The sequence below is a fragment of the Rhinolophus sinicus genome, chromosome 1, assembly GCF_057876585.1.
Source record: "Rhinolophus sinicus isolate RSI-liver-muscle chromosome 1, RSI-T2T, whole genome shotgun sequence".
Taxonomy (NCBI): Eukaryota; Metazoa; Chordata; class Mammalia; order Chiroptera; family Rhinolophidae; genus Rhinolophus; species Rhinolophus sinicus.
The window spans coordinates 19,122,969-19,144,168 of record NC_142501.1 but is presented as its reverse complement, the minus strand read 5'-3'; the positions used below and the strand labels follow the sequence as shown (position 1 = coordinate 19,144,168).

At 35.4% G+C, this 21,200-nt stretch overlaps 1 protein-coding gene across 3 annotated transcripts in view; it reads right to left on the bottom strand.

Annotated features, from left to right (window-relative positions):
* The window catches only part of WASHC3 (WASH complex subunit 3), a 42,285-nt gene extending 25,536 nt beyond the window's left edge, over positions 1-16,749 (bottom strand). The window contains exons 1-5 of one of the 3 annotated variants that reach the window (XM_019732203.3): positions 16,592-16,749; positions 15,930-16,028; positions 8,268-8,333; positions 6,431-6,538; positions 2,572-2,682 (exon numbers count right to left, since the gene is read on the bottom strand). In XM_019732203.3, the coding sequence (XP_019587762.2) occupies positions 2,572-2,682; positions 6,431-6,538; positions 8,268-8,333; positions 15,930-16,028; positions 16,592-16,642 (435 nt within the window). In that variant the 5' untranslated portion in view covers positions 16,643-16,749. The remainder of the gene's footprint in view (positions 1-2,571; positions 2,683-6,430; positions 6,539-8,267; positions 8,334-15,929; positions 16,029-16,591) is intronic. The other 2 variants (XM_019732204.3, XM_019732205.3) reach the window with 2 other exon arrangements.
* Between the last annotated feature and the right edge of the window lie 4,451 nt (positions 16,750-21,200).

Here is a 21,200-nt window from a genome sequence, read left to right as displayed (position 1 = left end):
ACAGTTTCCCAGTCTGAAAACCACTGAGCTAGTGTAAAAAAGAAATCTGTCACCAAAACCTATCAAAAGGTAAAACAGCATAGAGAAAATACAGGCATTTTCATTCATAGGTTAAATACTACTAATATGTACCAGGTATTGTTCTAGGAACGGGGAATAGTGCAATATACAAAAACTCCCCTACCCTCATGGAATTTATATTCTAATAGTGGGAGAGACACAAACAAAGTAACTATGTAAGATAAGCAGTAATTTACATATTATTGGAAGGTTATATGAAGAAAAATATAGCAGGTAAGGGGTAAAAGGAATGGGGCCAGAGTGGAGTTAATAGATTTAAAGGAAGTAAAGGAGTACACCATGAAGGTATCTGGGAAAAATTGTTTCAGGCAGAGAAAATAGCCGATGCAAAGGCCTCAAGAGAGGAGACTGTCCATATATTTATTCAAGGGACATGAAGCCAGTGGAGCTGGAGCAGAATGAGCGAAGACATGAGATCAGAAATGTAACAGGAGTGAGCTAAATTGTATAGGATCTCATGGGACTGTAAAGGACTTTGGCTTTTACTCCTAGTGAGATGGTAAGCCATATAATTAGAAAAATGAATATTTAAGGGATCATTTAAATATCTGTATCTCTATATCTATCAATCTGTCTGTCTGTCTGTCTGTCTGTCTATCTATCTATCTATCTATGTATCTATTCACACACATATGATATATACCAGGGATGCCAAAAAAATGTCTACAGGTGGACACTTTGGTCAACGTTGCGTAAGCAGTAGTTCTCCGTCATCAGAAGTGTCTGGACACTGATGGTAACCACCTTGAGCACCTCTTGTAGTTGCAGAAGTCAAACGTGACTTGTATTCTTCTTTTGTTATTGGTATATATTGAGTATTACAATTTTGATAGTTTTCCTTTCTTAAAATGTGTATTAAAACTGTAATACTCAATATACACCGATAACAAAAGATGAATACAAATCATGTGTATACATTTTTTGGCACCCCCAGTATGTGTGTGTGTGCATACACACACACTCACACTCACACACACACACACACACACACACACACACATAATTCTGAAAAGCAATGGAAGGTGTCTAAATAATTAATAACAAAAATAAAAATTTCAAGTGGTTTTTGGGAACCTTAGCTGGCTAAATAAATCTAGACAATACCTAATATAGTACATTAAAGTAAGTGTTTAAGAAATGTTTGTGGATAAATGGACAGTGGAATTATACAGAAGAGTTTTTAAAGTTCCTGTAAAATCAGACGTAATTTTGCAGCAGTTATCCTAAGATACAGGTTTTAATCAAAGATTTCAGAGAATTCTTATAGAAATAATCAAGTAGATTTTCCTATTTCATATTTTATATACATTAGGCAAAGAGAGACTAAAAAAATAAATGCCTTCCAAAGTCCCTCTGAAACTTTTCCTCTTTTGTTTGAATGAGTCAAACATATAGTTTTTAACAGTCCATACTTATATTTTATGCTTAGCTTAGGGTTTCCTGGGTTCTAGCTTTAAAAACTTATTTATCATGATTCATGCTCAAACTAGCTCTACTTTATTCTTTTATTAAAGAACTTCATACATTTTCATCCCAAAGTCTGGTTGATTATTTTTTCTAAAGGCTAGAGCCCAGGGTTTTGACTGTCAGTGAAGAATTCTGAAAGTGACAAATCCACTTCTGACAGCTAGGAAAAACGAATGTGTTTTCTTCTTACCATTGTCACCATTGTAGCTTCTAAATGAATCAATCTATTCTTTCTTTTATCAGAGAGTATTTGTTTTTAAATTACTTTGGTGATAAGTAATGCCATGGACAGCAAAATAAAAATGTTGTCCTTAGTACTTCTTAGTATTATTACTTCTTTTGCCTGATAATAGAATGGTACAAAAACATAAATTTTTTAATTAACAGAAAAATGATGAACAGCTAGCTCCTTCAATCACTGCAACAGCATTTTCTACAGGAATGAAAAGAAATTAGTTTCTGCTGTTACAGACAACTGCAGATATTTTTGGTATCATACTATGTAATGATTTCTTAGAATAAATAAAAATTCTGAAATCATATAATAAATTTAAAGGATAACCTTACATGGCCAAGAAACTTAAGCTTTTTTCTATGAACCAAATCACTTGACAAATGAAATTCAGAATAAAAATACACACAAAAAAAAACATTGTTTGTGCTAGCATACAGGAATTAAGCTAAAGCCATAGCATTTACCAAATGAACAGTCAGTCCACTTTCATTCCTCTATCGATACATCCAAGATTTACATTGATAACTTTGTGTAAAGCAAAAAAATTTACATAAATCTATATTAAACTATGTTAATCTGAAGTGTGAGATCAATTTTAATTAGAAAAGTCTGACCTTTGGTTACTTTTTATCAGGCTGTTCATTAAACATAGGAAAGAAGTAAGAGAGTAGAAAACTTGGTCACTCGGTTTAGCAGTGTTCTCAGGTTGCAAAGTAACAATGAAACCTCCAGGGTTAAGAATTTCAAATGTGGCTGCTAGACAGAGAAGACAGACCAAATTAGCTTACCACTTGAACCATTTTGAGATATCTGGCATATCTTGGATCCTTGGCTACAGTTAAGATATTTTCTGCTGTTACTTCACTTTCCTGTGGTCCAGAGTCTTGTAAACTGTTCTGCTGTAGAGAGTATTGCGTGTAAATCTTTAGACAATTTACAAAAGGGGTCCATCATGTTACTTAAAAGGGATATTTCTTTTTATAATTCTAAAGCAATCACTATCAGAAAAAAATCATATTTCTAAATTTAAATACCAATAATTTAATTATGGAATATATGTTCCCAAATATTTAAATATGATTTCAGAGAAAGGTACACTTAATATTAACAATATATTGTTCCTTAAAAATGCAAACATATTCATGGCATTAAAAAATATTAGAATCCTGCTTTACTTGTCCCCAGAATGCAGATATAAAACATGAATTAAAGGTTGGACATATTATTTTAATGAAACTTTTCTTAAAGGTAATAAAACTATTGATTCATCAACTGTACAACTCTCATGGACAGTAAATTGATTTTCTAGGTATCTATCATCTGCACAGTTGAATTCCTAATTTAGTAAATAATCTTTTTCTAAGTAGATATGGCTATTCTAACATCTTAGAAAGCAATGCCTAAAGAATTCGTGGAAGAAACCCATTTCTCAGACAAAATTGTCCAGTTTTATATATTTCAACTATTAATGGTAACATTCTCCACATAGTGGTTAACATTATATACTAACTACTATGTACAGTAAAGAATACTAGGAATGGTCTTTTAGATAAAAATGGTTTTATCATACAGGCAATTCTCACAGTATTGTATTACCTCAAACTTGCTGCAACCCTGCCCTCACTTAAGTGCAAAGCTAAGACTGTCTCTATACATCTTGATTTTTCTATCAACATAGAAATAACATTTAGAGTAAGTTTGCTTTTGTGAATTCTCACTTATTACTTGTATATGCATTAGCATTAATAGGAATTTCCTTAGCAGAATGAAGTCAAATTTTATGTCTACATATCTATGCTGAAATATAGATAAATCAAGAAATATCTTGAAAAATTGAGTTTTAAAATGAATGTGAATTATATATTAAGGTTTTTCCTTAGATAATTCAAATATAAATTAAAGCTTTCAAAAACACTGAGGCAAATAAAACACCCAAAAATCCTTTAGATTTCTACTACTGTTATACTGCCACTTAAATGTACAGAAGTGAGTGTATGTGTATTCATCTGTAAAATACATAAATACAAAAAGTCCAAAACAGTTAATTAAATAAAAAATTCAAACAAGACCCAAGTATGTTTAAAATATTATGGACAATAAACACCCACAATAGCACAATAGACTAAATGCTAATTATGTACAGGACTACTGAATCTCAAAACTCAGCCGTTAACTTCTGCCTAATAGTCAAGACCTCAACAAGGTTTAATTATATCAGGTCTTATTTGAATGACCCAATAAATCCTCTATCATATCTCTCAACTGTCCTTCATTTTATTCTTAAATTAATCTCAATCTGCACAATTGGATGTTCTATTGTGAGTAATGATAAAATCTGAACCATGAAATTAAAGTTGCAGAAAAATCAGTATGCAAACTTTGGATCTTTGACTCATGCATAGAGATTGCAATGAATGGATGATTTCTAAAAACGTGTATAATTATCCTTTATCTGATAAGTCAGTTGACTAACGCCAATGGAAATTCTGTGTTAAGCCATACTTACATCCATTTCAAAATATTTTACAAAAAAATACACCAATTAATAACAATGGAGAAGAAATAAGTTGATTTGAATATTAAAAACATGCTAAACAGTCATTTTATTAAGCTAATCAATGCACAATTTTACCACAATTTTTAAACTCAGGAAGCCAACAGAGCTTCATAAATCCTCCAAATGAATTAATATACAATTTTAAAATAATATTGCCAAGGTATATTAGGCTACTCTGAATTTTAGAAAATTTAGATGTGATTACTCATAACCAATTTTTTGAGACCTTAAATAGGCAGGACCAAAACAACTGCATAAATTTTAAAAGGCATATTGAAGATAGCATTCATAATGGCACCTGGAAAAATTAATATTCAAAGTTACACAGATACCACTTAAAAATGTATAGAAACATGACAGCTACTATCCACCAAAGCATAGCTACTATATAGAGTAGAAATACTCTTAATATTTTTCACATGTCTTGTTTTAGAAAAAGGATGGTCCATATTTAAGTGAAAGAACCTTTTAAGTTAAACTCCTCTACAACATCTGGCTTTCCTCTTATATATTATATGTGTTTTCCAGTGGCCATGATGATGGAATTTCCTATGTAAATTAAATGGATGTTAAATTTTCTAGTATGTAATTGTTTAGAACATGGTCATCTAATTCATTCCACAAATCTATACTATATCTAACTATATGCCTCCTCCCACAGTGTCTCACACCACGTGTGCTCAGTATGTTTAATGAATTCAACACAGGTGCTGGAGACAGTATCGTGTAATGCAGCAGGTAAGAGCTAGGACTTTTGGCACGCAACTACCTGGGTTAAAATTCCAGCTCTTACATTTACTGTTTGGTCTTCAGCAAGTTACTTAACCTCTGTTATACTTATTTGACCCGTCTGTAAAGTAGAATTGATAATACAGTATGTAGTTCATAGGGTTGTTGCGAGGATTAAATGAATTATTAGTAATTTATGAAAAGCACTTGGAAGTAGCCTGGCTCACAGGAAGCACACATTACATCTTAGGCATTATCACAGTCAACAGCATCATGATCTACAAAATATCCTGTCAAAAGTACCTCTGGATACAAATGCAGAACTCCACAGAGATAGGAAGTCCACTTGTTCTCCATTTTAATGACTATCATATTTTGAATTTTAATACCTCACTGAGATACACTAGAGATTATTCTCAAACCGTAAATTTTTATTTCTTGAAATAAAAAGTAATATAAAATTTAAACTTATACAGAGAATAAATGAACATTAAAACATAAGAACCAAATGTAAAGACCATTACTTACGATGCTGATTTGAACAAATTAAACCCCAAAACACACTTTTCAGACAATTGGTATTTCTTAGATCACTATCTGCCAAATTTCAATAGCCTACAAATCACCTAGGGATCTTGCTAAAATGTAGATTCTGATTCAGTAAGTCTGGGGTGGAGCCTGAGATTTCTAACAAGCCCCCGGCTGATGCCCAGGCTGCTGGTCCATGAAGCACACTTTGAGTAACATGGCGTTAGATAACAAGGGAATCGGCGTTAATTATATTGTGTGACATAAAGCATTGTGGTTATGCAAGAAAACGTCAGAACTTTTCAGAGATGCTCAAGGAATTATACAGGGGTGAAATAGTATGATCCAGGGATTCAGTTCAGCTAGTGACAAAAAAGAGATGAAGCAACTGCCACAAAAATCTTAACTGGTGAATCTGGGTAATGGGCATTTGGGTATTCATTGCACTATACTATTTTTGTGAATGCTTGAAAGTTTCTATAATAAAACATTTTAAAAGTACATTTTTTATAAGAGCTTAGAAAAAATTTCCATAGTGAACTTAAAGAAAGTAATTATATTCAAGATTTTTCCAAGTCCTGTATAGATCAATTTTCTTTTTTTATTGGCAAAGAAAATATAAACTTCAGGAAGCCCTTCCAAATAACAAAACAAAACACCTAACGTTTTTTTTTCAAACTACCTTAAGCCTTAAGTTTCTATCTTAAGGCTTTAAAATGTTAGTATTCAAAGTTTTAGATTTTTATTTAACTTCTTCCTTCAAACCTGTTGCTTAGGTCTATCTAGTTCAACCAACAAGATTTGCTCATGTTTCTTGGAACTTAAATACTTACCTGTGATTGCTCTGAAGTGGTTTCAGAATGTGATTCATTTGTGACACTAGTGACACTTACAGGAGATACTTCAAATGTGACATCATCTAGGCCTGGGATTGATGACAACTGAGAAAATAAAATTAATGTTGGTATATGAGGATACTACTACATGCTAAATACTATAAGTTCCTAGGTGTGTGTGTGTTAAGTCCAGAGAAACATGTTTATAAAATCTCATCTTTGGTGTTTGAAATTATCTATGCTGTAAAATATTCAAAAGGAAAAGGCATTTACAAATATAATATTCTGAACAATTTCTCAGAAATCTAATTTAGCTTATGATCATTATTTTCCCAGAAATTATTTTTAAACTAGAAAGAATCCTTGTGTAAGGAATGAGAAGAGCATGGTTTTGGAGTCAAAGTGCCTAGGTTTAAGTCACAGGCCATGTGACCTTGTGGAAATCTCTGTAAGCCTCAATTTTCTCACCTGTAGGGTGGGGATAAAAAACTGACTTCACAAACATGTTGTAAAAAGATTTTTACTAAACACACTTTGTAAAAAAAGTGGTTTGTAGCACATTTTAAATTTCAATTATTTGAGAAATGACAAAACTCTTGTCATCACATTTTCATGTCTAATATAGCTCCTTTTTTTTAAACATTTATCTCTGAATGTTACTAAAATGTATTATTTTTCATATACAAAAGATGAGCTTGTTGTTAGTGGCTAAACATCTCAGGTTGGAGTTGCAAGATCCACGCAAACCCTCTTTTCTGATTCAATCTTGATATCAGTGATACATATTTGTCAGATGTTTGGCTAATATTGGAGATTAACTCTATGACCATGGAAATAATTAAGGTTAACTTGTCCATATAGTAACTCAACTTGTGACCTTGGACTCTAAGTCAAGAATTCCCCAAACATTAAAACAAGATACATAATCATAATAAAGAATAATGAAAAACCAATGGTAATAAGATCTGAAGCAGCGATATTCATTGAGAACTGTTGACTGATGACAGTACTTAGTACAGTGGCTATGGCCCAAATAGTTTCAAGTGGCTATGGCTGCTAAGAGGATATCTTGAACATATTCAAGGCCAGGTAGCCTAAATTTTCCAAGCTAGAGAAATGTTTGGAGAGAAACAAAGGGGCTGAGTCCACAAGAAGATGTAGAAAGTACAAACTACACATCATGATCCTATGCTAAAGATATTAGTCATTTTAATTCCTCATAAATATTTAATATTTTTTCAGATTTTTTTTTTGATAAAAGGACAAAGTCACAAAAATATATTAGTGTCTCCATTACATGTAAACAGAAAAAACACACAAAATCTGCAAGTTTTCAAATAAAAACAACCCTTTTATATTTGCTAGTTATCTTTCTGACTTCAAACTACTGATATTCTTCATTAGCATTTAATATACTTGTAAATGGAAAACGGCTGATACATTCTCCAAATTTTGCTCTGGAGACACCTAAAGTTCTTAGTGTGTTATCAAATGATTACTATTAAGATAATTGGGAATTTTCCATCAAATGAAGTAAACTATATAACAGCTCAATTTGTTAACATGTTACTCACATTATGCTTTTGACTAGTATAATGAAAGAAATCTCAATCCATGTGTACATTTAAACAGACTCAGTTAATGGCTGATAATAATTATCATTTCCTTTGCAATTACAATAAATTTAAAAAAAACAAATAAAAAACACTATACCACCTCAGGATGGAGGGGCTAAATTTAATTCATTCCCAAATGCACTTAAAGTTAAGTATAATTGAGAAGGTTGATAAGTGTACAGCAAAGTTTATACTATAAATTATTCAGAAATACAAACCTTTGCATCTAAAATATTGAGAGTTGTTTCAATTTGTTGGATACGAAGAGAAAGGTCTGCCAATTTCTGGAAAAGATTAGAAACAAAAGAATAAAGTTTGATTAAATTAAACTTAACAAGGATAACAAAGGGCAGATTGGAAAATAATAAAAACCATGGTTTAAGTGTTTGTCATTTTCTATTTTTTCCATATTTCTCTTATTTACATGCGTAGGAAAAAAATTCAAGTATTCTATTCTTTTTCATTAACATGCTTCACAGTTATTTTATAAAATTGTATTCATAGATAAGAAGTAGTTACATTTTCAGCCTTCTCTGACTCATTATCAGAGCCATAATCAATCACTGGGATCAGAATGCAAACTCCACCCAGGACAGAGTTTTTCTTCATTGCTATGCCCCCAGCCCCCAGAACAGTACTTGACACTTAATAGGAGACTAATAATTATTTGGTGATGAATGAAGACATTCTTCATAGAAAACAAGAATAAAAATGAGCTCAAGACAGCCTAGAACAGGATTTGCCTTTATAAATTACTTAAACACGTAAGTATGTACAATTAATCCTAAATTCAAGCTTTTCAAGTTTGAAAAGTGAAAGGACATGAAACTGGAAGGCGAGCAGTTCGTGTTGGAAGGAATTAAAACAAAGAAAAAATCAGAGTTCTAAAAAAACAAAAGGAATCAATTCACCACCAAAATCCCAGATAAACCAGAACCAAGAGTTTACCATACTCTAGTTATTCTAACCAATTATATACAGAGGGTGCCAAAAAAATGTATACACATTTTAAGAAAGGAAAAAACTGTGTGAAAATTGAAATACTCAATATATACCGATAACAAAAGATGAATACAAGTCGTGTGTATTACACATTTTTGGCACCCCCGGTACATACATACACACACACACAGCCACACAAAGGTAACATCGTAAAATATGATCCGTAAGAACATTTATTTCTACACATAATCCTATACATTATTATATTCAGTGACATAGTCCAAGAGCAGTTGGATGGTTTACTAGTTGCCAGATGTGTATGCAGCATTTTGACTGCTTCTGGGTTATTATCAAGATCCTGACTGACTCGTAAGCAGATTTTTAACACCCTGAGAAATGGTAATTTTGCCCACATTTAGAGAGAGAAAAAAGCTAAAGCAACCACAGAGTGGTTAGTGCTTCTTCACAAAATACTTATTTTTAAGACGAGCATCTTCAGATCTACAAAGATATAATTTAGAAATAAAACATAAGAATCTAGTTTTAGTGGCATTCAAAGCTAACTTTAATTTTGATTTCTAGGATTTGTTCACATAAAGCTTTTATGCAAATATAAATACAGGTTTATAAGACACTATATGGATGGATTCCTCTCCAAATTATAGGTGTTTTCCTGAAAATCATGGAAATTAAATTTTGGCAAATTTAATCAGTCTTTTAACTCATTAGAGAAGCTTATGATTGTAGAAATCCCACAGCAAATTTGTAAAGTGAATGATAATTTCTAACTTATTTTAAAATACATACATTGGTTTGACTAAAGTAAATAAACACATAAAGAGAAACAAAAAGATGAATTAAAAATTAATCTCTGTCTTAATATATTTTATGTAAATACGTATTTTTAACTGATAATCATCACTGTAAACATTTTGAGCACTTACCATACTATGCTACACTGTATATACAACATATCATTTGAAATCTCACACCAAATCTAAGACATAAGAACTATTATTATGCCAATTTTAAAGATGAAAAAAACAGTCTTCATACAAGTAAAATAATGAACTCAAACACTCCAACTCCAGATACTATTTTTGAAAGAATTTTACATTGTTTTGAGAAAGCTTTATCATAGACTCTGGGAGATGATGTGTCAAGGTAGATTGTAACAAATCAGTTTTAACAAATGTACCATGCTGGTGGGGGATGATGATACTGGGAAAGACAGTGTGCATGGGGGCGAGAGGCAGGGAACTCAGTGCTTTCTGCTTAGCTTTGCTGTGAACCTAAAACTGCTCTAAAATAATAAAGTTTACTAATTTAAAAAAAGAGGGAAAATTCCCAAAGTATTTCACAGGTAGAATTTTTGTTATTCAAAGCTAATAAATGACTAATCCTTTTGTCACTAAGATGTTATTGTGCTAAACACTGGGAATCAAATTTTCTGATCAAAGTTTCCTAAAACAGATGCTGTTTATCTGATTTAAAAATTGGTATTAATTTTCTTTTTCAGGTTTAGATCATAAAACTAAATAAACTGTCCTACAATGGGTACTCACTGATTCATACAGGATAGGCTAAGGACTGAAATACAAGTCTTAGTAAATAATGGAATAAGGATGAAAATGATGATTTAATTACTAGATAAGGAAGATTAAAGAGGCTTGGACAAAAGAGTTATAGTCAGCCCTCCATATCCATGGGTTCTGCATCCTTGGATCCAACCAATTGTGGATCAAAAATATTAAGGAAAATGAAGTTACATTATTGCTGATGTGTACTATGCGGTTAGGCCTACAATGGTTGTGTCTGTACTAAACAGGTACAGAATTTTTTCTTATAATTATTCCCTAAATAATACAGTATAACAACTATTTATATAGCATTCATTGTATTAGGTATTATAATCTAGAGATGATTTAAAGTACACAGGAGGATGTGTGTAGGTTATATACAAATACTACACCGTTTTATATAAGGGACTTGAGCATCCCTGGATTGTGGTGTCTGTTGGGGTCCTGAAACCAATCCCCGGTGGATACTGAGGGATGACTGTACTTTGTAGGGCAGTAATTCTCAATCTTTTTTTGGTTGCAGATTCGTCTGGTATGTTAATCTTTTGCTTTGACACTCATCTTACCTAATCTCATTTATTATTATCAAAACCACACCAAAATGAAATGATCTGTCTTTTTAATAAAACAAGATATATGATTTATTCACACAAGACATGAAAGACACTGATCTAAACATCAATATATTATAATGTATAATAATTTATCCAAAACATCTTTGACATTTAATCTAATAACAACAATTGTGAAGTACAGTAGTCCCCCATTATCCGTTTCAGTTACAAATGGTCAACCATGGTCCAAAAATATTAAATGGAAAATTCCAGAAACAAACAATTCATAAGTTTTAAATTGCACACTATTAAAATGCATAGCGTGATAAAAATCTTGCACCGTCCTTCCCAGGATGTGAACACTACTGTGAATTTTGCTGACTAAATTTCAAGTTAAAGAAACTGTGAAATTTAAGTTAAATATAGTTATTTTGTCATCCAAGTTCATGTACCCCGAGTTTAAAACCACTATGTAAATGATTTTCTTAAAATCTGATCAACAATGACTTTTTCTCCTGGCTAGGGAAGATTTTTGTTGTAGATAAACCATGTTATTTTATTATCCATAAAAGTATTATCCATCTTCTCTAGAGCTGGTTTTTGAGAGTCTAAAAGATTACAGAGCGGCTCCCAGCTAGCTCAGTCGGTAGAGCACGAGACTCTTAAAATTTACATGTTATCTGGATTATACAATATAATGCTTTAATAAAAGACATACTACGTCAAAATTTTGAGTTTTTCTTAAAGTATGAAATCAATGTAATTGATTTCTTTTGTAATCCTATACACTTTATTTTATACATTTAAAAACATTAATTTTGTTTCATTAGACTGCCAAAGTGTACATGGCACAAATTAAGAATCTCTGCTTTTCAAAGATAATTTGGCATAGTAACTGTTATTCCTATAACATATAATTATTCCTATAATGTACATAAATACATACTTTTTAGAAAAGCCATTGTCACTTGATCAACTACACCTGGCTTCAATTATGGGCTGCTGAAGTTCATTTCTAAGATGTTGAAGCCTTCTGCATTTTCCTTGTACAACCCCAGACTACTACAAAGCAAGTTTCTAACCTTGGGTCTACTGACATTTTGGGCTAGACAATTCTTTGTTGTGGGGGGCTGTCTGGTGCACTATAGGATGTGTAACAGAATCTCTGACCTCTATCCACTCAATGCCACTAGTACTCTCCAGTTGTGACAACTAAAAATATTTCCTGACATTGCCATATGTCTCCTAGTTCAGAACCACCGCTCTAACGTGTAGATGACTTGACTATGAATGTAAATAATATAACCAATGAGAGTAACTGTGCCCATCTCTGAAAGTTTAAGCAAGGAGGAAATGGAAAGACATCAGTTTCCCATGTATTTAGCCACCCTTTTATCTTTATAAGGATTTAAAGCAAACCTGAAATATACCTTGGCTTGGGACAATAGGGGAATTTACAAGTTGCCTGAAATCTGTAAGCTGAGCTGAAAACTTCTTGATTTATCACCCATCTATTTCTAACGCAAAGTATTTTATTAAAGTGAAAAAGAAGACGAAAGGAAGAAATATGGAGTGAATAGTTAAACATGGAAACAAAAATAAAATACTGTGGTTTTTAGGTTTGTAAAATATCCAGTGTGCATATCCAATTCTCTAAAAGAGAAACAGTATTTTAAAATAATGGATCTCTTGGTATATCACACTGGATTGTACGTGTCCGAACAGCCAGAAAGGGAAGCAATTGCTGGTTTTATTAAGCTTCATCTGACACTTAAGCCCAGCAGTTGTAAAAGTTGTAAAAGCAGTTGTAAAAACTTGTAGCAATAAATAGTTTTAAACAAAACATTATTTGGTTGATAAGTCCGATGGTGGGCTTAAAACTGGATGTAGAAGATAAACACTGTAAAGTTTTTTAGATTATGTGAGAATTCTCAGCAGTTTTCCCTATACTTAAGATTTTAGGAAAAAAATGAAACATTTTAGAATATTTTTAAATGATTAAAAACCCAGTATTCTAGGCACGTTACAAGTCTGAGTCAAAATGACACATCTGACTACCCTGTTTATAGAGTACCTTTGACTTTAAAATTCAATATAAGGTTAAATATCTGCTCACTTTTATCTGCAATATGCATAGAACTTGCATTGAATCCCCCCCACCCCCCACCCACCCACTCCAAATTTAAATTAGCAGTCCCAATGGACCACCATAAGATTTTGCTGAGTAGGGCCAGAGTAGAAATGCTTACTAGGGCTTTGTGAAGAGATGACCCTAAGTAACTCTGTAACTTGGATCTGATTCAGCTACTTTCCTTTCTCCCTCTTCTAACTTCTTTCCTATCCTGGATCCAGTCATTAGAACAGTTACAAAGTAGCCTGGTATCCAGAAAGTTTTTTAAAAGTTAAGTTCTTCACTTTCCTCTTTATTAGAGAACTCTAAAACCAGTATTAGCCATGAAGAGAGCCCCAGCCATTTATTTCAAATTTAATTACAGTTTCAGTTTAGCAGTGATTGAAATTGTTACAGTTTGTGTTTGGTTCAAACCAGACTGTATGAAAAACAAAAAACAAAACACAAACAGGTATTTCTTGCCTCCCTCCCCCATTAACTTCCAGTTCAAAACATAACAGCTAAGGTTCATGTTTTGTTGAGGGAAACAGTTATTTGGGTTCTTGTTTGATGCTTTAAATGAGGATTATAGACCTACTAGGTGCCATGTCAAAAAACCACATTAATCTTAACTTGGAATAAAATGGCACTTTATATTTGAACACATATATTATGTCCTTGGAATTCATCATATCAAAAAGACATTACATCAAATGGATATGGCATAGCAAAGAAGAGAATACGTATCTGAAAAATAAAATTTGAAATAGCTATAAAAAAGGCACTTTGAAGTCTCTCACTTGAAAATGATGTAAACATGCCTCTTATTCAGGGCAGAAGATGCAATATAACTGAATAGGGAGACATTTTTGTTTTCTCCAGTGAATAGATCAGAGTTGGAATCCCAGCTCTGCTATTTTCCAGCTGTGTGAGTGTGGGCAAGTTAGCGCAGTTACTGCAGCTATAAATACTATGCACTTAAATATATGTTGAATGAATGGATGAATGGCTAAACAAATGATTTAAACTTCTCTACATCTTGTTTCTGTATTTCTAAGAGAGAATAGCTGGACCTCTTCCAAAGGGCTGGCTGTAATGATTCAAGATATGTAAAGCAATTAGTACAATGCCTAGCACAGAATAAGCACTGTCATCACACCCAGCAAACAGTCTACAACTATATCCAAACGGCTAAAATATTATAAATAATGAGTCCTAGTCAACCTAGATTATCATTCGTTAAGGAGAAAAAGGCAATAAACAACATTTAAACTTCATGAGTTTTTAGTTAACAAGGTTGTCTCTAGAGTTCAAGGAAGAACTAGGGAATAGTGAACAATACAGTGAAAATAGCTGAGGGGAAGTTGAGAGAGGAAGTTGAGAAGGGGAGAAAAGAATGAATCACGAGGCTCTGATAATTCATAAGAAATCAGTAAACAAGAGATGATTATTGTTATATCAGATCTAGTCCCCAATCAACAGTACTCACTCCCCAGGCCATGAAAACCATGAGGCACTACAGAGGTGAGGTGAGGGGCTATCGTTGGCCCAGAGCAGCTCAGTTAAGTTGCTTTCATAGGTGTGTTTGCTGGCTGTTGCTGTTTATTTTTTAATCCAGTGATGAGGGGATGGAGTATCTGCTCCTCTCTACTAACAATCCTGGAATAGTCTCTGTCCAGATACTTCTCTACCCATCCCTGATATAAAAAGTGAAGGACTAAATCTTTGGTTTACTGGTTTTTAGTCAGTCAATTCTACACCCATTTAGAGAGGCAGCAATATAAAACTCACTGAAGCAAGCACCTAGTCTCTGGACCTATTAGATAAAACATATTGAATCGAATCCCTTACTCTATCAATTATCATTTCAGTTTCTTTGTCTTAGTAAGAAGACAGAAGAGATTTTGATAGCTAGACAAAAAACAGCAGCTGAAATCTACAAGTGAAAATAGTTTTCTTCTCTCCATGCAATTTTTATTAATCCGATATCTAACAAAAACTCCACTTGCTAAGGCTATACCTTATGTTAAATACAAGACATAAAGAACTCAATACGGCTTATTTAATTGGCTTACCTATGAATTATGTGATTTTATCTTTCTCCTTTCTTAAATCCAATTTCAACCCATGTTTCCCATTTCATCCCCATTCTCTTTTTTGCCTTTTTTTTCCCCTAAAGACAGGGATCTTTCATCTTTAATTGGGTACTTAATCCTCACTTCACAAGTCAGTTGCAGGACGTATTTTTATTTTCATAACGATATTTGATGCCAAAGCTATGTTTCTAGGCTACCTTCTTACCCGTTTTTTTTTTGGCTCCAAAGATGTAAAATAATTTTAATATCAACTGAAACAATGTGTACTTGAAAATGTAAATCTTTGGGGTAAGAGAAACATAACTAATTTCAAAATACAAAATGTTTTCAACTGTGAAATTTTGGAATTCCTTTCGTTCTCTTTAATCACAATAAGCTTTACTGAACTATTTCACAAAGGCCTCTAGGAAACTAATTCAACAGAAGTGGAGTGCAGGACTGATGGTAACAGAATCAAAAAGGATTTACAGTATGTTAACATAATTGGGGGACATCAGATGGGAAGAGTAGACTGTAATTCTTGTTTTACTCATTTGCCGTCTTCAGCAGTGCAAAGTGATTTCTAGGGTACTCATTACACCAGTATCACAGGACCTACCTCCTCACAAACTGTCGAAAAGCGATTGAGGAACTGTACAGTGTGCACCACAAACTGGTTTAGAAATGCCACCGTTCTTTTCTGCTGAATAGCTGGCACCTGCGTTATGTAAAAAATATATTATTGTGGTTCATACAGGAGGAAGATACACTGTGCAATCCCTTTGATATTAATATAACGGGGTGTTTTATGAGCAGTGTGATGCGAGTCCCTTTTAGTACTGCCAATAGGCAGTCCTTAATTTGTTTTCCCAAACCGTGGGGGTGGGGTGTCCGAAGATGGCAGAAGCTGCAGAAAAGTTTGGGAATGGGCTCTGGATTCACAAGTAAGAACTTGTCGATAAAGACAGCACACACAAACACACATAAAACCTGGGGGCCGAGTAAAAGAGGTGGGGTTAGAGTTCGCAACCGGCCCATGTCGCCTTGATCATAGAGACCCGTGAAGCGAAGGCTGGGAGAGACACACGACCCCCTTAAACAGCTCGGGAGGGACCCCTTTTCAAGGTGAAGTGTGGGACTCTCCCTTCCGAGGCCGGCCGAAGAGAAGGCCAGGGCCAGGGACAGGGTGAGGCAAGGGAGATGGGGTCCCCCTGGGCATCGGGCGTCCCTTCCCCATCCTCCTCCCAGGTCACCGGAAGTTCAACTCCTTCCTTTACAAACCTTGGTCAGGTCTATGCCTGACCCCATGAGAGGAAGCCCGTCCTCATCCATCTCCTCAGCGGGCGGGGAACCCAGGGATCACCCACAAAGTCCTCCCCGACGTGGCCCGCCCAACCTGGTAATAGTGTTTAAACGTCTCCCCCAAGTCCCCGCCTCCCGGGCCCTTCCTGCCGGAAGGAAAAGTCCCCGCTCGCCAATCATTCGGCGGCTCTCGGAGAGCACGCCCCCCCGCATGGAATTCTGGAACTGGTAGTTCTAGGTCTGGTTTGTCACGTCAGACGCGGGGTGGAGCATGGTTGCAGTTCTCGTAGTAAAATCTTAAAAACGAGGCAAAAATTAAGAGTAAAAGATTGCGTCCGTTTGAGGTTATACCTGCTTAGTTTTATCTGTTAAATATATATAGCTAGGGGTCATTCGTTAATCAAGTGTGTGTGTGTAACCTTTTTTTTAATGCTAAATGCCAGGTACTCTGCTAGGCCTTGTGGGGAATACCAAGATTGAGTCAGATTAAGCCCGCTGTGCTTTATGCCCCGACGGAGAAAGTACGACTTGTTTCTAGAGGACTTTAAAACATGAAATAAAATGTCAAATGCGACAAGTGAGGAAGAAACCGTTGGAAATAGCATCCACTTAGAGACATCATCAAAAAGGGGCCACAGACACCTGAAAAGGCTGCATGTGGGATTTGAAGATCTTGGTTCAGATTTTGACTGTGCAGTTTACCAGCTACGTGATCTAGGACAAGTCACCAAACCAAAAGTTGAACCCCTTCTACTAGATACCAAGCACGATGCTCAGTGCCAAAAAGATGAAGAAAATGGTCTCTGCCTTCAAGAAGATTTTAATCTAAGGCAGAGGTAGAGTCTAGAATTGCCACATCTAGTGCAAACAATACTGAGAAAGTTGTGCGCACACACCCACACAGATGCAAAGTGCTTTGGTATTGTAGATGAAAGGTGCTTTTAAATCCTCTGAGAAAACCAGAGAAGATTGCTTTAAAACCAAAGAAGGTAGCTTTTTAGCAGGTTCCTGAGTGGAGTTAGCCAGACAGACAATTTCGGGTGGATCTTTGTACAAACAAAGGCATAGAGGCATTGAGTATGGTTTGTAGAGGAAATGGGTAACTGGTTGTGCTGAAGCAAAAAATCCCAGAAGTGGAGAATGGAAGCAAAGGAGACAGGAATGGACAGAAGAGCTCATTAAGGCCCTTTTATGCCAGATTTGATACTCTAGTCCGTGTTTCTCCAAAGTGTGATCCATGGGCCAGTTGCATCAATTATTTGGGAGTGGACGGTGCTTCTTACAATGCACATTCCAGGAATTGACCTTAGATAAACTCAGGACCTCTGGGGGAAATCTACATTTTAATCAATCTCGCTCGCCCCCGCCATTATTCTGAACCAAAAGGTGTTATTTCTATAGGTGATGGAGCCATTCAAAAATTCTGAACACGAGAGTGACGATTCACATTTGTAAAAAGGCTACGCAGTGCCTAGCACATGGATGTGTAATAAAAGTTGGAAACAGAAAAGTTGAGAGTACTATTTGTACACGTAGAAATGGGAGGTAGAAGTGAGGATGCATAGGATGAGGAATGTGTTTAAATATATCTCTTCATGTCTCTGTAGCTATATAATTGTGACTATATAATCTCTTCACATATAATTGAATACTTCATTGTTATGTTTCAACAGCATCTACTGAGCATCTTCTATGTTCTAAATACTGTACTAGCGCCACACTAAATAAGATAAACATTGTGAGTGACAGCTCTAGGCAACTGTCCTTTATGTTTTTTGCCTTGATAAAGTCCATGAGTAGGAATTTTTCCATTAGGTTATAAATTCCTTGGCGTAAATATTTTCTTTTTTTTCTTATGAGTCCTCACTTAGTACCAGCCACTCTGCTTTGTAATGAATATGCATTAATAATTTTAATACATGGTCTTGAGGGCTGTGACCTAGGATGACCTGAGATGGTGTCAGGGATTGACGAGAGCCATCCATCCATCCATCCAAAAGATATTCCTTACTATGTGCCAAGCACTAGTCTACGAATCTGGGATACAGTGTTAACAGAACAGACAAAAATTCTGCGCTCATGGAGGTAAACAGATAATGAACAAGTAAGCAAACAGACATTAAGTTGCTCACAGTCCAGCCAGGGAGACAGAAAAATGCAAAAAGAGTAACAATGTGGTAGTCTAGGTTAAAGTATGCCCCAAACAGGAGCACCCAGATCAGATTAATGAAATTAGGGGTGGTTTCCTAGAGGAGCTGATATCTTGGCTGAATTTTGAAGATACGAAAGTTAGCAAGGTGAAGGAGAATGGGGAGGAGCATTCCACAAAGAGGAACAGTATGTACAAAGGTAGTGAGGTTCGCACGCCCGAGATCTACATGCTCCAGATAAGAGCACCCCTTCTCTGGCCTACACAGCACCTTTGGTAGGAGTGAAGACCACCACTCATTCTTTCATGAGCTCTCTTGCTTCTGGCAAGAGTCCCCCGCCCCCCTCGCCCCGGTGCCCCCCCCCCACACACACACCTCTTCCTCAACTACTCTGTGCCTTAAACATTCACACTTGGTCCTGGACTCCCAAGTTATTCCTCATCCTTCAGGCTCTTCTCAACCTCATATGGGTTTCTAGATCACCTTTCCTGACCCCTCCCCAACTTCTAGACCCTTCCTCTAGGGTTTGGGAATTGGGTCATTGGCAAAATCTTCATTTCTCAATCTCATCTTTGCTCATTCTTCTCTTCAAACTCAAGCTTGACTGTTTCTTGAGGATATAGCATCCTATTCAACCTGTGGTTCTTTTTTCACCCACAGCCTTACAATACTAGGCCCGGAGGTGGGGTGGGTGTTTTCCTTGCTTCTCATTGCTTTCAGACCATTGCTGTTCTTTTTTCCTTACAAACGCCCCACAGCTCTGGGTTTATGCTATCAGATATAAAATGACATCCTTGTAGCGGTCATCTACAGGCTCCTAGGTTACTGTTATTCATTCCTTGAAGTCCATAGTGTTTGGCTTGCTACCATTCCTTCTAACACTACTCTTGTTGTAATTCTTGAAATTTGAGTGTCTACAGAGATCATCTTTCTGGTATCCTGATTTCTCAGTTCCTGCAACTCTCCTCCTTGGATCTTATCCTGTACCCTCCTATTTCAGGCACACTCTCCCTTGCATGTTCAATCTTAGCAACCTGGGGGCTGGGATGCAGGCCTAAGTGATTTATTTTTGTGATTGGGTTCCTTCCAGACCCAAGTCTGTCCCACCAGCTTATACTGTTGGCAAAGTCTGCGCTGGTTTCTTCTTGACTCTGCATTTTCCCAGAGTGTCCCAGGCTTGCTCTTCCATCTACTTATACTCAGACCAGACCCTTCTTCTTGAGAATGGCAATGCACAGCTCTCTGCTCACCTGTGTCCCTCTAGACATAGATACCTGTACAGAATTTAATTATTAAGATCTATCCACTGCTTCCCAACAGCCCCATGGAAAAGTGTGATTATTTTATCTGGTTATTTCTTATTACTACAGATGTGAGAAGCTTTCTGACATCTTTCTATATCCTAATCAGTGGCAGAAGTCTAATCATCCTATCTCTAGAGCAGCTTTCCCTGATCCATCAAGACTAGATTAACTGTCCCTCCAAATACATGCTTCCTTCCATAGCATCTTCTGCTTCACTTCATCTCAGTACATGTTATACTTACCTGTTTGTCTGAAGCACTAGACCATTGATTTAGGGCAGAGATTCTGCCTAGTTCACTATTAATGCCCTAGCTCAATGTCTGATCTCTAGTAAACCCTCAGTACCTGTTGAATGCATTGAGGCCTAATGACCCTTGTGCTTTCACAGCTTACATGAACCCTTGATTTAGGTGGGACCCACAATTCTGGATAAATTGTTTCAATCAGCTTCCCAGAGCAGAATCCCAACTAGCCAACCTAGAGCCTAGCCTTCCTCTCCAGCCCCAGGAGAGGCTCCCAACCAGATAGGAAAAGAAGACAAAACAAAATCAGAGAGCCGCTTCATGGTTATGTATTTATCTATTCTCTATATATGTATAAAATAGAATTATAGAAACATGAACTTGTTCTCAGTCGGCCAATTGACAAAACGTTTTTTTTTTCACAGTGGTTCGGTTTCTTTAAAAAACAAAAGACAAATATAATTCTAGAAGAGGAGAGTTCTAGTTAAGAGGAAGAAGAGTGGCAGTTTTTCTTTGCTTCCTGGGGTCCTTGACCATCAATCATCCCTAGCTCCTGACAGCAATGCCAGTCACAATTTAGTCACTGAATTTCCAGGACTATTGAAAACAATCTATAGCTTTAAGTTTTGGCCAACTGCCAGAAATCCTCTGAAATATGTACTTCTTCCTCCAGGCTTTCTCTCATTGGAAATATATTAGCATATTTCATTTACGTAGTGAATTTTGATAGCAAAACAAGTTTATTGTAATGGATACCAATTTCAAAGGGCAGCGACTAATACGCCATCTGCATCTATCTGTTCAATAAACAAAATCTTAATTTTTCAATACTTACCTTGGTTTTCATAGCAGATTACTAGAAAAATCACTGCCATTTAATTTCATCGTGGAT